Source organism: Ambystoma mexicanum, chromosome 3q, assembly GCF_040938575.1.
Source record: "Ambystoma mexicanum isolate Mex_15411 chromosome 3q, UKY_AmexF1_1, whole genome shotgun sequence".
In the NCBI taxonomy this organism is placed as follows: domain Eukaryota; kingdom Metazoa; phylum Chordata; class Amphibia; order Caudata; family Ambystomatidae; genus Ambystoma; species Ambystoma mexicanum.
The window spans coordinates 381,344,589-381,368,557 of NC_090926.1; the positions used below are offsets into that span (position 1 = coordinate 381,344,589).

The 23,969-nt window shown below is 45.8% G+C and overlaps 1 protein-coding gene across 1 annotated transcript in view; it reads right to left on the bottom strand.

Annotated features, from left to right (window-relative positions):
* The window catches only part of MYOZ3 (myozenin 3), a 99,441-nt gene that overhangs the window by 21,083 nt on the left and 54,389 nt on the right, over positions 1 to 23,969 (bottom strand). Inside the window, exons 2-5 of the mRNA XM_069654037.1 lie at positions 21,227 to 21,313; positions 16,081 to 16,247; positions 15,021 to 15,246; positions 13,771 to 13,951 (exon numbers count right to left, since the gene is read on the bottom strand). Coding sequence (XP_069510138.1) covers positions 13,771 to 13,951; positions 15,021 to 15,246; positions 16,081 to 16,247; positions 21,227 to 21,308 — 656 coding nt within the window. The 5' untranslated portion in view covers positions 21,309 to 21,313. The remainder of the gene's footprint in view (positions 1 to 13,770; positions 13,952 to 15,020; positions 15,247 to 16,080; positions 16,248 to 21,226; positions 21,314 to 23,969) is intronic.

Sequence of the window (23,969 nt, forward strand, 5' to 3'; positions counted from 1 at the left end):
CCCCATGGGTATATTCCCTATCTTCTCACTACCGCCAGGTCTGTGCTACCTTTACATGTGTCTGCCACTATCGGAACCTCCGGTGAGTAGGGGTTTACAAGTTTTAGCAAGGCTAGTGCTCTCCTCCATATCTTCCTTTCCAGTACCACCACCGTTGGGGTGTGTTCCAGGCCGCCCTGCGTTACCCACAGTACTTCGTTTAGTTTAATAGGAGCCACCAGTTGTTGCAACAGTTCAATTTCTGAGGTGTGTTCGTCCGCCAGCCATTTAATCATGTGGCTGAGTTGGGCTGCTAGGTAATACCTTTCAAAGTTTGGCAATTTCACCCCTCCTTTATCGTATGGCAGATATAGTGTTGTGAGCGAAAGTCTGTGGCGGGCCGTGCCCCATAAAAATTCTTGGAGCAGCGCTTCCAGTGAGCGGAAGAAGGACGCCTTAACATAGCAGTGCACATTGTTGAAGTAATACAAGAATCTCGGCAGGATAATCATTTTGGTGATGGCTACCCTGCCCAACAGCGATAGCGGCAGTTTACACCAGAATTTCATGGAATTCCTTAAACCCTTCACCACCATTGCTGTATTATGTTAGTGTGTCTGTTCTGTTGTATGTCTTATGTTTACCCCTAGGTACTTCAACAAGTCCAACTCCCAACTGAGTCCCACCACTCAACTAGAACACAGGTATACCCCTGATAATTCGGCCTGCTGTTCACTTATGAATACGACCCCATGAACACCTCATCACCCTAATAAAACGCAGCTAGCTGAGCGCATTCCAGCCTAGCTGTTCACATAGGCGTTCCTCCGGCCTAATGCAGCTAGAACCCAGTCTGGGTGTCCACCCACCAGACTGCACACATCCAACTGATTTCCTCAGCACCACACCTATTGCTAGAAAGCAGCTCTCCAACAACTACACCAGCTGCACACATATCCGGTGCACCCACACACCATATGACTCTATCTCTCTGCTAACTTGAACTACGGTTCCCGAGGGCGTTCAACCTACCAGCGCTTTGAGGTCATACCAATGATATATAAGGCTCTATATAAATGGCAAGTAACATAACATACATTCAATAGGGTTTAGATTTCTAATAGGGTAACGCTTGTCTGATGGCCCCTCCTGCGACCACCTCTAAATTGATAACGGTAAAGAGACATCACCTTTGTAATATGTAATTGGCTGGCACCTTGCTTCACGGGCGGCGTAACAGAGATGTTCACTGGTTGGTTTCTTAGCAACCAACCTTGGACAACTGACAGGTCGTCAAGACATGAGCCAGACAGGAGTAATGGGAGAGAGGGCCAAGGACTGCTTTCTTTTCAATTAAAAAAGATACCAACCATCATTTCTAGGTCATGAACCCTGTTCATCTCTTTTTATTTGGCCTTGTGTGGTGTCTCCTGTCTGGGGATACGTGTAAGGAGTAAGGTAGGTGTCTTATCTGTGTTTGCTGCTAATGAATGGACAGTGTTCTTCAATTACGGGTCATGTGTGATGGGACTGTGTTTGGAAATTTTTCACCCTTCATTTATTGGGAATGTATCGAATATTGATTCAAGTATTATGTTTTCTCTTGCCACGGGGGACACTCAAGTTATTCTTCATGGAGTCTTTTGGCTTATAGTTGTCATGCCCTTGGCTTACAAAGGCTAGTTGTACTCTTCTAAAAACCTTAATTGATCTGGGAGTATCCTCCTTGCGTCCTGGGAATTGCTATCTCACTGCAACTTTCTAACCCTCCCTTAATTTGTGGTAACCTTGACTGTGGTTGCCAGCTCCTGCCTGAGCTCTGCATGGATCTGTATTTTTGTGATTTCAGCATTTTGAGTTCTTGCGAAGCCTTGATGGCCTTTTGTTTAATTAGAAGCATGTTGTGGCTTCCATTTTGGAAAATATGGCTATGCATTACTGTTGTGTTTCTATGTTAGTGAGCTATATTTGCGTGTCGGTCATGTTGCTTTCAGTCTATACATTAGTTATGTTAGTATTCTTTGTGTCTTATGGATGCTATGTTTATATTCATCATGTATAAGTGCATATGTTACCTAATGTCCGTGTTCTTCATGTTAAATGCATATTTGCTTTGTGTGTAAGTTACTCATGCCATCTTCATCTTAGATCATGTCCATCTCCTGCTGTACCTGTCTGCGATAAGGGCGGTACAGTTGTCTTAGTACGCAACGTTTCTGACCTGTGTGGTATTGATCTGGGGTGCTGGCAGAAGTGATGGATGACATAATCATCTGCCTCTCAACACATCTGGTGTAATGTAAGGCATAGTTCTGGTATGTGAACCCTACAAGGGCATGTGAGCTCTGCGAAAACTAAATGATAGCTGTACTGTTTTTGGCATTACTTTTTTGCCTGAAGGTTTGCATCCTGCCGTACAGTCCTAATGTATGGAATCTTTACAATCTCTGTAATTAGAATTATTGTCAGAGGTTGGTACAATTTGAGCAAGCCGAGGAATAGTTCTCCCCTTTCAGCTCAGGGCCTATAGAATTGATGGAATGTGCTGCTGTCTGAGTCTAAACAGGCTGTGGGATAGCTCTGTGGCTTAACAAGCTCTGTCCAAGCTTTGGTCCTCTCCCACCTGGATGGTGGCAATGCCCTTTTGGAAGGCCTTCCGGCGACTAACCTTGCGCCCCTAAGATGTGTCCTGCATGCTGCGGCACAGATCATCAGAGGACTCTGCAAATTCGACCACATCACGGTGACCCTCATTGAACTGCACTGGCTCGAACTGCAAGCCTGTATCATCTTCAAATCCTGTTACATCATCTACAAAGCTGTCATCCTGAAGCCCCCAAGCTATCTCACTGAGAAACGTAGCATCTCTGGGGGCCTGCAATCCACCAGAAGTAGGGAAATGTGCAGTCTTGAACTCTGATGGTGCAAGTTGTAAAGAACCAGATGACTGGCATTCTCCGTCTATGCAGCAAGACACTGGAACCTCCTCCACGTCAACATCATACTTGCACCAATGTTTCTAAAGAGCAGGAAAGTGTTCAAGACCTTCCTCTTCAAAGAATGGCTCCTCCCTAACACCCAGGTTTACACGCCCTGCCCTACCTAAGACTTTGTGATCTGCTCCCCACTGTCTCCTTTCCTGGTTGCTTGGCGATCTCTTGCTGGCAATTGCCCACCCTCGCCTTCTCTGTTAACTCCCTGCTCCCCTTTTCTCAGCTTCCTTCGCTGTGTTCTTCCCCCTATGATCATAAAGCGCTCTGTTGCTTCCCGAAGCTAGGTCTGTGCACAATAATGCATACTCTAATAGCAGTAATAATAAAAGCTCTGTGTAGCCTGGAGTGTGGGTATGCTCTCTGGGTCTTTGAAAACTGCTGCCTATATTTCATGTATGAACCTGTATACAATAGGGCCTGGCTGTGTAACTTGGCACGGCAATGTTGGCTAGAGACAGCAGAGTAGGGTGTATCAATAATGGCTGCAGGCTTCGTGCGAAGGTTGCAGAGGGGATGAAATAACTGGCGACAGCTTTTAATAGAAGGCTGGGGCCTGGCTGAAATAAGAGATCACATCTGTCCGTCCATTAATACACCCTGCCTGAGTGGGGGTGGGACAGCTCAGGGGATGGATGGAGGGGGGAGAGAGATCCTAAGATAGTTTGATGGAACTTCTGAGCACAAGGCCGTATTAGATGAGGCCGCCATTTGAGTGCATGAATTGAAACTAAACCAGCATTGGCAAAGCCAACGGTTTTGTTTTTGGGTAGGGACTACCTGAGTATAAGATGGCAACAATAGCTGTAAAATGATATGATTACCTGGGCATATGCTAGCAGTGCCTGTCAAATGTCAATTCAATTACTATACACAAGCCAAAACTGTTGGCTATGTCAGTGCTTGTTTTAATAGGACTTTAGTGCAAGGAACACATATAAATCAAGTGACAGACGGTACACTTGGTAAAAAAAAAATGTTTACACTAGTTGCTTATTTAAAGTTGCAATTACGTCATTAACTTTCAAGTAGACTCCTTAGAAATAACACGGGTAGGCCAAGGGTTGATGTTACTTCTTGATGGAGCTAGCTCAAAGAGATCACAGTAGGATGTGTTTTGGGTGGGGAGGGTGCAGGTAGTGGGTGGGGAGTGGGCAGGTAGTGGGTGGGAATGGCTGTAGGGATTAGCAGGGCATGGGCAGTCAATCGCTGGGTAAATAACCAAAAACCCACAAGCTCTGTGTCCTTCCTCACAGATCATACATCTCTTAGTTGTAGTACTCCATTGCAATAGTTTCAGCTTAAAGGTGATACTCAGGAATCCCCTTGTAGTCAAAACTAAAAACAGAGTGCTGCTTTTAAACTGAATCGCTCTGTGGTTAGATCTTCCTCTCTGCTATATCTTCCTCTCAATTATGTGGTTTAATAGAATTTTTGGAGGCAACAGATGACTGTAAGTAATGGGACGAACACATTGGCACTGGCAAGCGAGAGGTAGAGGGTCCCTACTGTGGTCCTCCTGAAGCGCATAGTCTTCGCTTCCTTCTTGAAATGCTTGCAGGAGGGACTCCTCCTTGTGTGTATTAGCGCATCCCAGGCTCTTGGTTCTCGGCCAGTTCAGGTTTTGTTTTTTTTTTCCATGCGTTTCTTGTTTTCCACCGAGGCGTGGGCGTGGCTTGTTGTGGTGCTCTCGCCTTGGGAGAGGGTTGACTTGTGATCTAGGTAGGAAGAGATGGCGCCTCTGCCATGGCTGCCTTGCAGTGCTGCAGCCTGTCTTGAAAGGAGCTTCGTCCTTTAGTGTCAGCTTGTGCAGGGCCTCGAGGATGGCTACAATCAAGGGTGAAGCTTCTTAACTCATTCCTCCTCGTTGTGCTTATTCTTGGTTCTGCTTCCTGGGTATATTCATCCTTCTGGGGGAAGGCTCTTTGCTGCTCCTTCCTTCCCCGCCCGCCACCCCCGCGCCCCAGTACTCATAATTCTGGGCCTCTCTAGATTGCCAAATGGTCCCCTGCTATTTGTGCTTGGCAGCCTTAATCTGTAGAAAATGTGCTTGTTTTTACATCTGGCTTGTGCACCAGTGTAACCGTGTGTTCTTGTGCATAAAGGCTAAGTAGTTTGGGATGAAATAGCCCGTTTCGGATGGGACCGAGGCTAATTTACATATAGTTTTCCCTTTTTGTAATTGGAGCAGACGGTCTGGGAAACGACGAAGCGGAGGGCTGAACAGTGCCAATCTCCAGTCGTTTTGATTAGTTCAAATCATTCTATTGATTTTTTTATTGTTACAATTTAATCTGGTACATGCATTTAATTTGAACTGTGACAACGCCCCCGAATGCATGTCTGTGTATAAAGGAAGCCCAGTACTGGCTACATGATCTTTCGGGGAGATGGAGCCATGTGGACACCCAGTTTTAGTGCCAACATATGTTTCAAGAAACTTGATATTCCAGGCGATGACCTCATCACATTGCGCAGGCTAGTGTGTATGTCGTCATGTCATTAGGCTCAAATGCATGGAGACAGCAGGAGTCAACAATATGTGTAGGTGTGAAATGTCACCCGAGTGGGCTACATTTATACATTGTGGGGTGGGGTCAGATTTGTGTGGCCTGGGGTGGGTTAACGGACAAGTGGCCTGTGTAACCCCAAAAGAAATATTCCCTGGGGGTTAGGGGAATTGATAGATTCTGTGACCGCTGCGGGCGGTGCTTCTCTGGAAGGATACTGAGGCGGAGTCACTCAGATGTCAGAACCAGGACAGTGACATGGCCGATAGCATATGCTCTTCCTTACATGGGACTGCCCCTGCGAGTGAAGCACCCAGACTATCCCAGGCTGACTTTCAGAGTCGCCGACCTGCCGCTGAATGACGTAGTTTCTTTGCACGCTTTGCGTGCGTACAGTGTTGGGGTTAAGAGTCGTGCATTGGTCACGTGGTCACTGCTTTTAGAGTCCTGGCCTGCCCGCAGCTCGGGAAAAGGATCTGCCATTAATGCTGTCAGACGGTAGACCTCCAATTCGGCGACAGGTGGCAGGTCACAGGCCGGCACCTCAGGCAACCAGTATGTCATTACTAGGATGTCTGACTGGTGTGGTGCCCAGACAACTTTAGAAACAGAACTCCACAGTGAGGCGCAGGACATTAAGAGACGGTGACCTTTTCCCACCCTATTGCCTCCACCAGTCGCAAGGAGGGGCTGCTGCTTCTGCCGAGCGCTCTGGCGCGGAGACGCATTCAGTCCTGGCTTTTACCTTTACAGAGCAATGCGTTCCGGGAACTAAAGTCTTGTTCTACACATTGGACCAAAGTACAATGTTTTGTACAACCACGGTGCCCAGCTGCGTGACCGGCAGGCTGGACGCTAAACTGCTTGGCGATTTGGGGGATGTCGAAACCTGGTCATCCTTAACTTGCCTGCCACCCCTAATCTACAGTCTAACTAGGGGGTTTCTCCCTATTCACCTTTTCTTAGCGGGCTTAGATTGTGCTTTGTAGAAGGCTGTTAGGCAGGCTCGGATACTAGGATAGCACATAGGTGCATTCACTGAACATGAAAAGGGTGTGGCAGCTTATTCTAAAAATATGTTATTAAATTCACATTTTACACACTTCTATTATTATCATTCATGATTTTAGAATGTGTATAGCACGGCTATGACCCAAGGGTATCTTGGCGCTGGGAGACCCGTTCCTCCCAGCAGGAGAGGAGACAGTCACAGTAACATAATAGGGTGCAAGGAAGTACTAAAAAGTCTAATTAAATAGAAACTTTTCAGGGCCTTTCTGAAGGCAAGATAGTCACCATTTTCTCATAGTGTAAGAGGCACCGAATTCCACAACTGAGAGGCGGCCACATAAAAGCCCCCCACCCCCAGTGGCTCTAGAAAAGCGAGGAACCGTCAGCAATAGAGAATTAGCCGAATGTAAGTTCCTGGAGGGAGCATACTTAACACATTTTCCCTGAAGATGGCACCTACCCCGTAGTATGCATGATGTACACTACACAGGGATTTGAACTTAATTTGTGCATCCACGGGAAGCCAGTGGAGGCTCCGGGGCACCAGAGAAACAGAAGAAAATCTTGAGTCACCAGTAGCCAAGCGTGCTGCAGAATTCTGTAATACCTTCAGGTGCTGGATCAAGAATTTAGGCTGAGAAAGAAATGTTGACTTGCAGTAGTCTAGGGTTCCCGCAATGGTTGTCGAGACCACAAGACTACGCAAATTAGTTGGAATAAACGGATTGATTCCCCAAGATCTTCAATTTAAGATGCCCTCAGCTACACCAAGCGGGAACTTGTGGGTATGCCAAGAGGGATTCCACCACCTAAATCTCCAAATTCTTCACGACCGACACTGGGATCAGCAAAGGACCGAGTGAAGAAGACCAGTAGTCGGCAGTCCACATTGCCTGGACCGGTGCTGACCGCCCAAGCACCATGACCTCAGACTTTCCGGCATTGAGGCGAAGCCAGTTGGAATTCATCCAAATGCCTATGTTGTCTAGGCAGTTTCTCACTCTCAAAGCCGGGAGGTCTTGTTCCCAGTCGATTCTCAAGATCGCCTACGTGTCCTCTGCATAGGTGTAAAACTGACACTGATGCGAATTAATTAGTCTGGCAAGCGGAAGAACATCAATATTAAAAAGCAAGGCGGAGATAGTAGACCCCTACAGCAAAAATGTTGTTTTAAGGGACACCAACGTTCTTAAATAATGACAATGATAGGTTTCAAATTCAAAGTATGTAACTTGCAACATCCATGCTACATGCTCGTTGTAACCCTGAGCAAAGAATCTCAATGTAACTAAGCAACCATCTTAAAACAGCACCTCGATGCCTTCGGGCTGTTAGTGTGCTATACAAATACAAATAAAGTGTTGGAGCATCTAACTTTTGCAGTCCTGCTTGACCAATCACTCTTGAGAGAGCTTTCCCTTGAATTCGTTGGGCATTTAGAAGTATTAAAGTGTAAAGCTGAGCAGCATGCTAAAGGCCCTTGGGCTGATGGTAAAGAGAAACTGAGGCAAGGGTCTGAGTCAATGGATGGCCGGGCATTCATTTAAGCAGGCTCAACGCTTTTGAAGGATTTCAACATCAATGGGGCCAAAGACAATGTGAGAGTGAAGGGCAATGTAAGAACTGCCTGGAATGATTTATACCTCCTCTCAGAATATGGGCAGTTCGCATGGTTCTCGTGACCGATCACAGCTACGTCCATTTGGGGCTATGCCATTTGGTGGAGGACCCAACATTTCACCAGCTGAATGGCTCGCTTGGAGATCACCCCCACTTGTTGAAAGATAGGGTGAAGATCCAAGTCACTTGAGGATTGATTCAAGTTTCTAGTCTAGTGCCAACCCTAATTTCAGACCAAGCACACAATCTGCAACCTTTCAAAAACATGGAGGCTCCTTTTTCTCTGGCGCAAATAATCCTCATTCCCATATGGCTTTTGCATGAGTATTCAGCAGCGCGCGGCACGACCTTCTACTGTGAGTGCCTTCAACTTGCATTTGCAATCACTAGAGTTGGCCGAACAATGGCGGCCATGAGCAGCGTAAGATATCTTCCAGCAGTAGCATCCTGGAATCCTTGGTCCAGAACCTTCCCATGGGATTCTCTGGGGTACTCTCTGGAAATCACCTGCCCTGGAGTGTTACTCATTCGTTTCACGGTCGGCACTGCTGTTTGGTAGCCCATGTCTCTGCTATGTTGCAGTCAGGTAATAGTTGCCTTTCATGCTACAAAAAGGTGACCTACACCCCAGACATTGTGGGAAAGTAGCAACCAGTCCTTAACTGGGGCTTTTGCACATAAGGTCCGCCTGCTCCAGGGGACCATGTAGCAGATTGAGCAGCTAATTGCGCTCCCGCCCCAACCACAATTTAGCTTAATGATGCTGAAGTAGGTTGGCCCATTGAACAGCTTTTGTAACATGGGGGACCATTTTTTTAGTGAAACAGCCCAACATTCTGGCCAATGCAAGGCACAAAGATTCCAGCCAATCAAAGTGCCAGAACATTGCAGCCACTCTGTTTAGCTGATAGTCCCCGTGCTCAGCCTAATAGGTAGTCCTAATTCATCCGCCACTCTCTGCCCCCTTAAGCAGTTAGTGAAACAATTCCTGGAGGCTGGTGGGGCATCACAGGAGGACAAGCATCTGCTGGTTCTGGTTCCTGAACTGAAATTCAGCTCAATCCCTGCTATGCCCTTATTCCTCAGGAAAAGCTGCATAGCTGTGATGCCCTGTCTCCCATCATACAGACACCTTATCCGTACCCTCTGATCCGAACGACCAGTGCACAGATTTGAACTGGGAGTGGCTACGCCATCCCGACAAAAGATGGCTGTACATCTTTGAACAGTAGCTCTCCCATCAAGCAGAGCGACAAGCAGTGTTGCAAAGTAGGCACTGTGCAGCACTGTGAAGTGCCAGCACTTCATGCAAAATCACAGGATTAGAAAATGGCCAGGTCTTCATTGGCACAGCAGCATAGTCTTGATCCAACCTCACAAGGAGTGACATAGCGGGCGGGTCAACCAGCACCTCGCTTCTGTACAGACCCAAAGCATAGTGCGATTCACTCCAGGTCTTTATTCGGAGAGCGTAGTGTAGATGTTTAATTTGGCATCCTGCAAGGATGGACCTGATCACTCCTAAGACACCAGTGAGGATCTAAAGCGAAGAGCAGCAGAAGGCGGCTCAGCACCTTCTAATGCGCCTTGATGCCCATGGGGTGAGAGCACTTTACAAATGTATAAATAAATAAATACTGTGTGGACCTGGCTTCAGGCTTGTGTCTCTCTGAGCAGAATGTAACCGTACATTCTGAAGCAACTGGCAGTACATGCCATCTGGGACATGCAGCCTTGGGGGCTGAAGAGACCATCATACTGGACAAACGCAGCTTGGAACGTTGCCCAAGGCTGCACCACAGGAGAGGGTACACCTGTGCCCACAAGGTCTCCTTCAACTTTGAAATGTCTAAACCACTATCACTTCATCAGAAGAAAATACTTGATTTGGTTCAGTTCTCTTTACAGGAACAAGGAATTGTATTTTAATAATTGCCTAGTTGATTCATGTGGAATATGGGACTCCCCCTGTCGAATTTTAACATGCAAACACACTAGTGTGACCCCTACCCCACCTCCCACCAGAGTCTCAACCTTCATTTATTGCTGTTCTCAAACCCAGAGCTCGAATTTGGAGAGAGGGTCACCACACAGTGCCTACTCGCAACGGGGGATGCAAAAAAAACCAAAAAACTATCGCAAATTATGCACTTTTTGATTAGCGTGCTTTTGAGAAGTGCCTCAACAGTTTATTCACAATGGTCATCTGGTGATTTCTCAGGGGCTGTGCTTCAGTGGAAGATATGTGCTGGCCATCCCCCTTGCATTGATTAGTGTGTGACACAAGTGCCAGGCACTAGTATATTGTAGACTCCCAGCATCCACTACATTTCACAGTGATCGGCACTTAAAGGGTCTGTGGCTCAGTTGACTAATGCATCAATTGCAGAGTTCTGACCACGCCACAGAGTCTAATCCCAACAGTTCCACTCAGCCTTTTGTCTTTTTGAGATTGATAAAATGAGTACCATTGAGATGGGTAATAACAAACATCTGTTATCTGTCTAGGGTGCCAAGATACCCCTGCAGGGTTGAACGTCTGCTCTACAAATACACCTCTTATGTTATACGATTAAAAAAAGCATTTATATCCCTACTTGTGGAATAGTAATTCAAGCGAGACAGCATTGATTGATTGATTGATTGTTTGTTTATACAGCGCCTATACACAAGGTGTTTCAAAGCCCTCCAAGGCAGGAAGGGAACAAGGTAGAATACAGTGACATTCTTACGAGTCCTTGATACATTAAGAATGTGAAATTAATTATCAAACTCGGCCAAGTGACATTTCTGATAGTGCAACAGCTTTTGACAAATAATCAAATAATAAGCAGAGGAGGGTTCTGGGGGGTAAGGAGAATGAGACAGACAAGCAGCTACCTTACTAGGCTTGACAACGATTGAGGTAGTGGCGGAATTTAACAAGAGGCGGGGTGGGGTGAGGGGTAGAGGGAGAAGGAGAAGAGCAAAACAAGAGACTAGCATACTGGGCCTGATGACGTTTCAGAAAGTGCTGGGGGGTGGTGGAGAAAACCAGGAGGGAAGGGGAGGAAAAAACAAACGAGCTAATATCGTACTAAGTCGGAAGACATTTCAGAGAGAGTAAGAGCTTTGACAATGATAAGGAGGGGAGGGGAGGGGGGGTTGGAAGGAGAATGAGACAGACAAGCGGCTACCTTACTAGGCCTGATGACGATTGAGGTAGTGCTGGAAATTAACGTGAGGGGGGGGGCAGAGGGAGACGGAGAAGAGCAAAACAAGCAACTAACGTACTAGGCCTGATGAGATTTCAGTAAGTGCTGGGGGGGGGGGGGGTTTGGGGAAGAGTGCATACTAAGGTGCCGCTCCAAACTGGTGGAGGGGGATGCTTAGCTTGTCCATATATTTGAAAGTACATCCTGCTTGTGACTTTGGATGTCCCTTTGAAATACGTGGATACACCCCCGTCCACCCTGGGATTGCCCAGTCAGACATGGGGATTTGGCGAAGGGCCTGCAATGCCATTTTTCTTTGGCGAAGAGGAAGAGGATGTGCTGCTGCAGGCCTTCATTTGGCCCAGAAACCTTTTTGAGAATCAGGCGCTCTTTGTTCAGTGTAGAGGGGTGGATCACACATGATTCTGGGACATTCCATGTGCTGCGATCTGTCCCCATGTGTGAACTGGGAGGAAACAAGCCAGGAGCGATCATAGATTGTGCCATGTGAGGTGTGACTAGTTTGTTAAATGTTTCTTTTCTCTGGAGCAATAAAAGTTCCTTAACGTAAAGAAAAGTCACAGGACTGACTGAGCTACTCGCACCTGAGCTGGCACAGCTTGAGGTCCCAAGAGTCTGGACACACACCCCGGCCCCTGACACGAACTCTTCTCGGCAGCTAAAGGTCTCTCGGGCTGTGATCCCACTTCTGAACTATTGGTCTTTGCTTTCCACAGTGGATTGCCGGGGAGTAAGTACCACTGAGAGTGTTTTAGCTATCTAGCTTTTCAGCCACTGACACTCTGTGTATTGGGATTTCCAGCCTTGTCCCAAAATGCAAATTCTTGCCATCTAAAAAGCCTGCACTGTCAGCTGTCAAGTAGTCTACATGCCTTGTTCAATATATTCTAAACCCAATCCCTGTGCAAGTTACTTTGTGGGTTGAGAGGTAGTGTCATCTAACCCACCCACAATTACAGTGGCCATCTGTTCCTGCCATCATTTCGCCATCGAGCCCCAGCTTTTTAGCCAACAGCAGTAGGCCTACTAATAACTCTGCAAAGTGGACTACTTGCATGCCATAATGTACAGCTTCTTTCAATGTAGTGTACCTTCTCTTATATGTGGGTACAGTGAACACCCTCCAGCTGCTTCACAAATCTCCAAAGGGAAGGCCAGGAGCAAGGTACAAACCTCCTAATATTCAGATGTAATATGGCTCTGTGACCCCGGCCTCATAGTTCAAAACCTGGTCTTTCAATCAGCGCATTCTGCGTCGAGAAGTTATATTTGATCATGAAACTCTGAGATCGAATTATCCCAGAAGAAGAGCCTCCCTTCTCACCGACACTCCCACTCTCAACTTTTTTGGATTTAGATCTAATGGAAACAGCAGGTTTGCAATGAGCTCATGTTAAGGTAAAAGAAAAAAAAAAGTTTGGCAGCACAGTCCGAAGTGTGGTCTAAAGGGAGACTTCTGTAATTTCAAACGAGGATGTTTGCTATAACAAGTTCTGCTCACTCTGCTACCAGTGATACTTGGCCATCATGTCTCTGGACAAAAAAAGACTTTGGGCCTCATTACGAGATTGCCGGTAGGCCGCCAATTATTACCATTTCCGCCACCCAATATCCCGGTAATACCGGGTCATTGCGGGCAGCAGCGGAACAGTAAGTTCCCATTCCTATGGAGTCCCTAGTTGCTAACAGTGCTGGTGCTTCAGTGATTTTTCTGCCGGTAGGGACCTGAACTACCGGTTGTTCACTGCCCCTAGTGGTGGACTGAGTATCCCGGTCCGGAAAAAATGCCAGAGCCAGAATTACTAGCATTTCTTCTGGCATTGTTTCCAGTCCTGGTTACCCGCAATGAGGCCCTTTTTGTGAATGACTTGTTTAAAGAATCGGCCTCATGCCACCAGTACCCAAAAGATAACGTAGTTGCAGTTTAGGTGTCCCCTGCACCGTATGGAAGGATACCACCACACCCAGTAAGTATTTTTAAAAGAAAGCCAAAAACTTGGAACATGGTATCCTAGTGGCATGGAGTCATTGTGTTGGCAGAAGAAGAGAACAATAGCTCGCACGCCCATTACATCCTTGGCGCCAGTTAGGTGATATTGCTCGTTGGTCAAGGGCATGTGCGGGACAGCGTCCCACGCCCTTCATGTATTTCATGTGGAAGGGTTAGTTATGGTATTCTTTGGGTTGGATCACTACTAGCACCTGAAGCAAATGGCACTTTTTAACCTCTGTCCAATCAGCTTCTGTACCCTTGAGCCACAAGAGAGACTTTATGTGCTGTGCAGCCCAATGGCCACATATATCGTCTTGCGGACCCATGCTTACATTGCGTCATGGAACTATTCAAGCCCTAGAATGCAAAAGAACCTTTAAATTAAAAACCAGGACCAGCTTTATTGGTCACACCTGGAGCGAGAACACTTAACAGCTATGCTTCCAACTCACCTGTTGAAGCACCTGTAGTCCAGGTCGAGACAATTCTGTGGTTCCAGCGGCTCGGGTAGATCGGCCGTGAGGGAATTCTCTTGGTAGTCGCGCTCCTCATACCATGGAGAGCAGTAGGATTTCGGGATGGCTGTGATGTTGAACTTCTCCCGAGGAACCTCAACTAGGGGTCCAGAATATCCTGGGGAGGAGTAAGAAAGAGCATGCTCACGTTATATTGGGATAGTCCCAAACGACACGCGCTGCAGCTCGGGGAGATATATTCGCTATTCGCATGTGGTCTCTGCAGACACTGGTGTTTGCCTCTCTAAATTTCCGGCTCAAGGATTTCACAAATAGCCCATCCACCTGGTCTTCGGAATGTTTTAACCCCACCCCTTGCACCAGAACATTAGTGTATGCTTCCTAGACACTGAACACGAAGGACCTTTAATCCATCTCCCTTTGGGAGCACGGGTGCATGCTCCTATGACTTCTGCTGAGCTCGCATTCATATGAGCTAGGAAAGTTGTCCACGCTACTTTAAAAGGGGGAGGGGGAAATTGGACTCTCACCCCACAGACAAGACTGCCCTGCCAAAACCTCCCCCCTGAGAACTTTAGGCTCCCACGCAGACCCGTGCAAAAGTATGCATGATTGACTGCTCTGCAAACGCAAACTATAGCTTGTGGCAAGTTCTCCTGCAAAATGGAGTTTGTGGTGTTCCTGTAAAATAAACATGCCACATGCCCAACAATGGCGACTATTTAAACATGTGCCAAAGGTTTTTTTTGTGTGTTAGCCAAGATTATTCTTGAGTTAGCCAAGATTATTCTTAAAGCTTTAATAGTTACTAAGCATTTGGAAAAAGCTTCAAATTGTTTATTGAAAGTAAACACTTTTTGAGGATTAGAGTCAATTCGTGGTTCAGTAAGAGCCTGAGCGCTAGGAACCGCATCTATAAATCCTTTGCTGAAAAGACTGCAGTTTCTTTTATGTTTATACAATGTTTCCTGCATATTTGCTTTAGTTAAAAAGTCTGTAGTAGAGCGAACTATGTTAAGTTTTTTTCTTCATCTTTACAAAGTTAGGGAATGCAAACGTTTTACCCCTTTAGTTCTTTCTGCCCAAACTGCACTTTTTGAATGTGTTGACTGACATGTGTGAAGTTTGCGACCTGATGTGGACCGGGAAATCTCTCGTTGGGGTGTGAACATAGTCTCCTCAACCTCCGCTCACTTGAACGACTATCCATCTGAGCACCTCCTCACCTGGAGCGATGGCGCTAGGGTTTTGAGATTTCATCTGGAAAACCTTTCCCGATTTCTTGGGCAATGTGGGTGGTCCCTCCGTGCCAGAGGGTGGAATGTAGACCTCTGTCCTGTAGTTCTCTTTTCCCGGCGTGCCATCAGCATAGCCATCTACAAGGTGCGTGCGGGAACTCTCAGCAGAGCCTCCGGCGGCCGATGCAATTTGGGAAGTTGTCCGTTTCCCAGCCTAGGAAAGAAATTGATAAAAGTGATGCACTTAAATGGGACAAATTGCACAATAGTTGCAGTCTTGTTTCTGACAATGGCTCCTGCTAAATTGCAACAGACCCCTCTCCCCGCTCCTTAGATCCACTGGTTTGAGTATGCAACAAGTGACCACGGTGTGTGAGGGTCATACAAGTGCCATGGAATGTTGCTTGCAAGCCCCATCCATAGTGGGAACCCTGAACAAAGTGTTTCTCCCCTATCAGGGAGCTGCCGTCTGACCCTGAGACCGCTGTGCTCCGGTTGGCAATCCTACCCTTAGAGAATGCATTCTTTGGCTGAGAGCGCCCGGAGTAATGAGGACGGTGTTGGGAATGATGGTGGTTTCTCTTGGATTATTTTAGAGATATGCCAGAGTTTTGTTGCTTTTCAGGAATGCTAGTCAATAAAAACTCGATGCCCAGCGGAGAATGCTACGGAATGATCATAGCGCACAATTATTCCTTTGCTGGTTGGTAGTGGCGTGTGTTGAATTCTTCTGTGTTTTGGGTGGAGCATGTGATCTGTTTTAGGGGTTCACATATAAACCAGTGTTCTTTGCTGCCAAGGGTCTTGTAGCCATGCAGTGAGAATTAGTACTTTCTTTTCCTTCGAATTGCACCCTTTTGAGAGGACCCCAAATGCTGTCCATGTGAATAAGGTCTTCTGCTATGGATATGTGTTCACTACTCAATGGACAAGATCTCAAATGATCTTGACTTGACTTATGGGGCCCTCATCCTGGGGTCTCTTTGCATCGGAAGGAAGTCACTGTTAACCTGACACGGTCGTGCATGGTGTGATATTAAGAACTCACCGGCTTGGTGTTTTCGGGGTACTCTAAGGTGAAGCGCTGCACTCTTTTCTGTCTCTTCTGGTACATAAGAGAACCAATGTTGTTCTGCAGAGAGAGCTCCTCCATCATCAAGTGCTGGGGGGTGCTGACCTTCTTGCCCAGATCCAGATGGACGTCTGTGGACATACCTAGAGGAAAGGTAGAGGGAGACAACAAGGATGCAGAGGATTTGATCTGCCATATTTTAATGATAGTTTTGTGAACCATTAACACTGCATGGCATTGCGCGTGCACGTTGTTCCTTCTTGCGGAGCAGTTCTACAGCTACTGTGCCTCCTATTATGTGAGTTAAAATTGCACCGTGCACTGACCTTTTCTTGTCTAGAATCCTTGGCCAGAGTAATTAAGCATCACTTTTTGAGCATCCTCTAGGGTGTTTTATCGCTGTTCAAATTGTGTGCTGTCTGCCTTCACCTTGGCTGGGCATTATGCCATCTTATTTAGGATCGCCTTTTCTTCACCCTATCACATTGGCAAGGCCTTGTCTAATGACCCAAAGAAGAGCGTGTTTGCTCTAAAAAAAGCATTACAATGGGATCTAGAGCTGCAAATCATTGTTCTCCAAAGGAATACACTGAGGCAGGTGGACATCACTTAAACCTTAGTGTGTGGTGATGAATCTGTCAATATTCCTACTTATGTATATGGTACAAACCAGTATCCCCATATGCACAACAGTGACCCATCTGAACCGTTTTAGCCTACCAGGATGGTGTTACGATATATACTTCACAGAGAGGTTCTCTGATGAAGGATGAACTCATCCGAAATGCATTGGCTATTTTGTCTGTCCCCTTGTAATATAATGACATATTAAATGGGAATTATAAGCTTAAACAAGTGACAATAGACCAATATTAGATGATTGGTTTGCTTCATATCTCACCTCAGACACTTCCAGGTGTCCTGGAAGAGCCTTACTGCCCCACTCACCCCTCTGACTGTTGCTGTTCCCAAAGGTCAGTCCTGGGTCCACTTCTCTTCAATCTCAATACCTCTGCTCTTGGCACATTGATCCCCTCCTGACAACTCTTTGCCAATGATACACAAATCTTCTTCTCCTTTACCTTCTGACCAGCTATGGTCACATTTCTAACTGTCTCTCTGCCATCAAATACTGGATGGCATCTCACTTCCTTATGCTCAACTCCACGAAGACTGAAGTTATCTACTTCACATCCAATCAGTCTATCTCTTCCTCTCCCCCACTTCTATTCATCTCTCCTGACCACCTTCTCTACTCTACTTCTGCTCACCACATTGGTCTCATCTTCGATCCATCTCACATCTTCTTGCTCTTTATCTCCAAATCTGCCACTGAGGCCAGACTTAATCTTCTCAACATCAGAAAAATAAGACATCATCTCCCCTTCAACACTGCTAAGCACCTAATCTCCTCTTTTGTACTCTCTCGATCTGACTACTGTGCCAGCCCCCTCCCTAACTTTCCCAACTACCCTTTTTCACCTCTCGACAAAGTCCTCAACTTTGCTGTCCCTACACTCTTCAATTTTCCCTGCTTCACCTCTACCTCCCCAGCCCGTGAGACAAAGGGCAAAGTATAAACTCATTCTCATCATCTTCAAAACTATACACTGGGCCTCATTACAAGTCTGGCGGTCTGGAAATAAGGGTGCCAGTAGCAACATACTGGGACCCTTTCTGGACCACCAGACTACGAGAATGCCTGCAGGGGCCATTGCTCCAGGCAGGTCTGACCTGCCGAGAGCACCAGCCCTTGCACGCATAGTTTTCACAGAAGCACCAGCACCGTTGGCAGCGGTGCCGGTGATCCGTGTCCCCATTCCCGCGGAGTCCTATTGGACTCAACGGGAAAGGGGACTTTCACTTTCCGCCGCTTGACATCCCAGGCCGCCGGGACTTGTAATGTCCCAGTGGCACCGGGATCTCAGGTGGCGGAATAGTGTTACAAAGTCGGCTGCAACCCACCGGTAGCACCGGAGGGTTAACGCCGACCTTGTAATGAGCCGCACTGACTTCTTTCTCCACCCTACCTATTGACCCATCTCACTCCCTACTCTCCTCTCCGCTCGCTATGATTATCCTCTGCTCTCCTTCTTGCCACCTCTCATGCCCCTTGCGCTCCCTCTTGTTTCCGTTCTCTTCCTCTCCTCACTCCCTTACCATGGAATGATCTTCCCCTTCCTCCCCACTCTACTTTAATTCGATCCCCAATTAAATCCGAGAAGAACCATTTGCATAGCATTCTATGCCACCACATCTCCCTTTTCTCCTCTCCCCATACCTCTGTATGACAACCCCATGGCACTTATCCATCACCCCATTATCCCAAAATGAGCACTTCCTCCACTATGCCATTCCTCTTTCATGCTCTGCTCTACTTATCCCTAGTTCATGTTTCCACCTCTCCTGCATCATCTGGTCTTATATCCACACCCTCTCGCACATTGTTAAGGACACTGGTCCTCCTTTCTGTAAATCAATGTAAAATGTTTTGTAAGCTTTTTTGTGCCAAGAATGCTTTGCTTTCATTGTAATTTCCATACAATAATAATGACCAAAACATGTTTACTTTTTTTTAATTGAATTTAAGTAGTGTTTGCCACAAAGGTACACCCACCACTTAGGAGGATTTCCTGAGTACTTTGTTTGATTTTGAAACTTAACTCACCCCCATTTATTAGCACACACCTCATCCCAAGACTGACCAGGGATGGAGGTAGGAATTTGGAGGGCTGTGTACACAATAATAGTTTCTTTCTTATATAGTGCTGCACACCCATAGGTCTTGGAGCACTGAAATAACAAAAGACATTATTATCCCACAGAGTGGTACTCAATTTATCAACCCCAGAAGGATGAAAGGCTGAGTTGACTTTGCCGGCACTCGAACCTGCCACAGCAGGCTGTGCACAGATATCAGGGGTGAGTGCTTAGCTCACTGTGCTATCTGACCGACAAATGATGGGGACAATGATTAAAGGTCTGTTGGCCTTTGTGTCGCTCAGGAGGAGATTTGTGCTAATTCAAGGCAACAGGACCAACCCAGGGGGCATTTATGGAGAACTACACCATGAGCTAATTTCAATATACTACAACTGTTCACCCCGAGAACAATGGCCACCCCGAGAATACCGGCCATTCCTCCCCCCCCCCCCTCCCAAGCACAGCTATGCTGGCTCCTTTTTACTGACCGTCGTTTGATCTTTTAAACTTTCGAAACTGTTGAATATTGAGTCACTTTCAACAAACTCGGTTACGAAGGCAATTGGGCATCCTCCAGGGTTTCTTTATAATTGTGTGGTTTGAAAGCTTTGATTTTGCAAATTAATCTACAGTGGATGCATTTTAAAAGTCTGCATACCTTGTTTATTATCAAGAAAAGTTCAGATGAATTGACCTCTTTTACACTTTGTGATTAGATCAAGGCGCTTGTGTGTGGGTGCTGACCACTGCATCATTGCGAGTTTGTTTCTTGGAGTTATAGTTGCTTGGGGAGTCTATTTATTTATACATTTCTATAGCATGCTTAACCCTTCAGTGTCTAGGCGCTAGATGCAGCTTAGTGTGTTACAGACAGTTAGCTGGAAATGTGTTGCTAATGAAATAGAAAGGTTTTCAGTCTCTTACGGAACACAGTGTAGGAGGGCTCTGATCTCAAGGCAGGGGGAAGGGTGTTCCACAGCGTAGCTGCAGAGACTGGAAAGTGAATGAATGAATTACTGAATGCACCTATGTGAGATTTTTTTTCTGAGGGTGTTTGATGTGATTGGCCTTAGAAAGCGCATTCCATAGCCCCAGCACATGGACTGCAAAGCACCTGCCCCGTAGCAGAGGGCACATTTGCAACAGTACATGGGCAACTCGTCATAAGGCAGCAGCGCAAGAGGGTACCTAGTTTCCTGTTGTCAAGGTGCGTTGGTAGTGGCCCAAAGGCTGAAAGGGCCCCCTTAAATTAACATCCCCATGTACCAATCACATGCATTTCATAGACACATGCATACTGGCATGGGTGCTGGCTGGGAGATGCATGGCTCCGGCATGCGGAACGCCGCTGCATTTTGAAAGACTACACAGCTGCAATTACAGGCGCAAGTCAAGGAATGAGATCCGTGAATGAGAGCATGATCATAGAAATTTCAAACATTCACTGCTAAATCTGATGTTTCTAGAACGAGCGGCCTCAGATTTCAGCATTTGACAAGGATGGAACAAAACTGTGCACGTAACCCATATACAAAGCACTGAAGCCATTAGTTCCACAACGACCCCAGACCAGCACCAAAGTAAACAGTATCAAGAAAGTTATGCCCTGATGAAGACAAAGTCCACGTCGAAACTAGCGCACGCCGACACTAGCGCATGCCCAGATTTAGAGACTAGTTTCAACTGAACGAAGCCAGCAACAGTGTTGTAGATTCGGCTAGTTCTACTTTATAGAGGCACAGAGCACTTTTGCATCATTAGGCCAATTTTGGCAATACGTCCATGCAACAGCTGCAACATTATTAGATTATATTGCAGTATCCATGTAAGGCAGTCATTGTTTACACAAGAACTAGGAGTGAGCGCACTTATATGCGAGGGGATCTATCTGTAACATACAAGTACAAAACATTGGGAATGGGTACGTAAGAAATCAATGTAAAAAAGTCCCATACAATCCTATCGTATTTGAGCACTTTTAACTTTTGTATTAAATGTTGTATCAGTTTTATACACAGTATATGTTGTTCAATGAGTTATGTGTAATATGAATGGTATGGTAACAGTTATATTTATGTATATGTATTATTTTTAGGTACTTCAATTTAAAATAAGCTAATTATTGAAGTATGAAGAATACTGCAGCTTATTAAGGGCAAGTATATCTAACATAGTGGTGGACTAGCCAGGAGGTTGTACTACGTAGGCATGCATACCCTCGGCTGCGGTATGAAGAATATTGAAATCACGTTTTATTAACACAGAAAGTTATCCATACACTGAACTAGTGTAGTTTTATAATCGATATCCCTGCCAGTGTATGGTAACCCAGGGATTCCCCGAGTAGGACGCCGGGATGGCTCCGGCAAGCCACACACCATGCCACCACACATCGCTGTCCACATGTACTGCTTCTTACCTTTGCCTGTGATCTCCCGCACAATGGCCCGAGCTCTGTTTTTCTGCTGCCTCATCGTCTCCGAGTGAGATCCTAGAATCATGTTCCCTGAAAAACAAACCGGATCCCACCTTATTAAAGTGCTTACTCGGTTGTATGTAGCAGGAACCCAGGGTAAAAATGAAAGGTACAAATGAAGAATTTTGATATACAATCAATGCATATGGTCATCATAAGGAAAAAAGAATGAAGACAGGGCAAAAACTACATTGGTGAAATAAATCAGCCAATTTTAATGGAACGCAAAACATTGTTTTGAATTTTTTTGGCAACAGTTAAAAAATAAGTTTATTTTGTTTAAACAGTGACAGTCACGTTAAAATGTGGGATATCCCCAACGTCTGCAAACCCCCTTCAAAAACCTTGCTCAGTAGCCCTAATTATTCTCTGGCCTACTCGAGACCTTGTTGCAGGGTTTCGCATGTTGCCTCTTGTCGACCTTTCCTAGGTGCTTAATTGCTGAGCTTGCCATGAGGCCTTCTTCCTATGCTTCCCCGGGTTGCTTGTTGCTAAGCGTCTTTACTGAGTTTATTGCTGCATTTTATGATAATTGGTAAGATACTGAAAACCAGGCAATATTGGGGGCACATCAGTGTTTACAACCGGTGAGATGGCTATGACGTCACGCGTCGTGAATGCGTAACGGCATCAGCAAAATATAAACAATGAACAAAATGGCGCCTGCAAGACTTAACACGCGGCCCGCCATACGTGAAAAGGATGATTCCATAAATGACATCCAAAATTTGAAATAATCTGTGGGGGTAAATTTCATATAAGCAATCCATACTTGTATTGTTGAGAGAGACTGGAACACGCTTATGACTGAGAGCGAATACAGCAATGGGCCAAATATTTTTACTTGTATTGCAGTATTGAGAAATAAGATGACATTAGTGTGAATATATCTCTGCGATTACAAATACTAGAATGCCATGCAGAAGAGATAGGTAAGCGGCATGTTAAACTCAATTATGATTACAACCACAATTATCTGTAAACACATGATCATGTAAGCAGTGGTATATTGCAATTTTGCTTAACCTAACAGTATTTATAGACATGAGAATACAAATACTACATTGGCCCGAATATTATTCACTTTATATTCAGTTAATAGGACCATGAAGAATCCTGGCTAATGGCCTCAATATAAGCATTTCTGCTATACTATCAACCAGGGGATATTGGTGAGTGGCATACATCTTTGTACTTGGGACTCATATAATGGGAGATTATACCAACAGAAGGCACAGTGTTTACCCATCTTTAGCAATAAGAGCCCTATTGGCGACAGACCAATTGGTAGAAATTGCCCCTTCGAAGAGGTTTAATACAACCTTTTAGGGTGAGTGTAACCCAATGCTAACCCTAATGGGGAGAAGGGGACACATGCAATAATTCCTAAGAGGCAAGCATCTTTCACCTAGCTCACTTTAATAGAAGAGCACCTAACACTGAGTTCACGGCCTTGCTCATAGGTTTGATTAGCATAAACTATATAACGCCATGATACACATGGAAGTGCGGGGGGCGAGGGGAGTGTGGCTGCTCACACAACAATAGTTAGCAGAGACAATAATGTGACAAAATTCTGTAATGATATTGCCCATGTCAAAGCCTTGATAAGGTCCGAGTAGGTCGAAACATGTGTCGCCTGGGGCACATTATTTTATTTGTTTGAATAATGGCTGGGGCATATGTTTTGTCCGTGTAACATGTGAAATGCTTTAGAATTGATTTGCATAGACTGTAAGATCAATCTGTACATTAAAATACACTTTTGACTTTATCGACAATCGCATTTTTACTGGTGTTCAGTATCTAAGCAATGCTTAGTTATTGATAGGCAGGGGCATAGCCTTAGCACACCAGTTTCTGTAGCTATCCGAATTAACTATTATCTATTAATGATTGCAATCTATCTCTAACCCAAGCACACTCAAATCCCTGGGTACCCCCCTCCCCCCTGCAGATTACTCTGCATGTTATGATAAGATACTTATATACTACGCTGTAGTGGTCTTACAGCGCCTTGTCTTGTACAAAGGTCTCACTGCAAAGTTTTCACAAGAACTTCACTGCTAATCGGTCTTAAGGGCCATCCTGGTCAGATCCCCAAGCAACTTCCTTGCTAAACTTTACAGCGAGTCTCACGGCCAAATTTCACCTGGTGCCTCATTGCTAAACCTCCCGTGAGACCCAAAGACACATTTCTAAATGTACCCATAGGTCTCACTTCTAAGGTTTCCCAGGGATCTCCTTATGCCACACTGCTGCTAATCTTTCTCATGGCTCCACTGCTAAGCTTCCCTGGGGTCTCGTGGCTGTGTTTCCCAAGCGGAATGACTGCCAAGTGTCACCCGGGTCCTCATACATAAGCTTGTTCGCAGCCACATTGTGAAGACTCCCCTGGAGAGTGGTTGCTTAGCATCCTGAGGCGCCCAGTTGCTACTCTTCCCCCATTCCAGCTTAAGACTGGAGGCGAGCATTATGCTTAACTTCTTTATTGCTACTCCTAAGCAGCTCCTCAAAACTTATATACATTTTTCTTTTAATTTCACAACTGTACTGAAAAAAACAAGTCAGAAGACTGACAGAAGAGAACTACACATCCAGATGAGCTATAAAGTGGTTTTCTGATGCTGAAAAATCCACCGTTTAGGACTCTTTCCTTCTTCCTATGTCACGTCCTGTCTGGGTC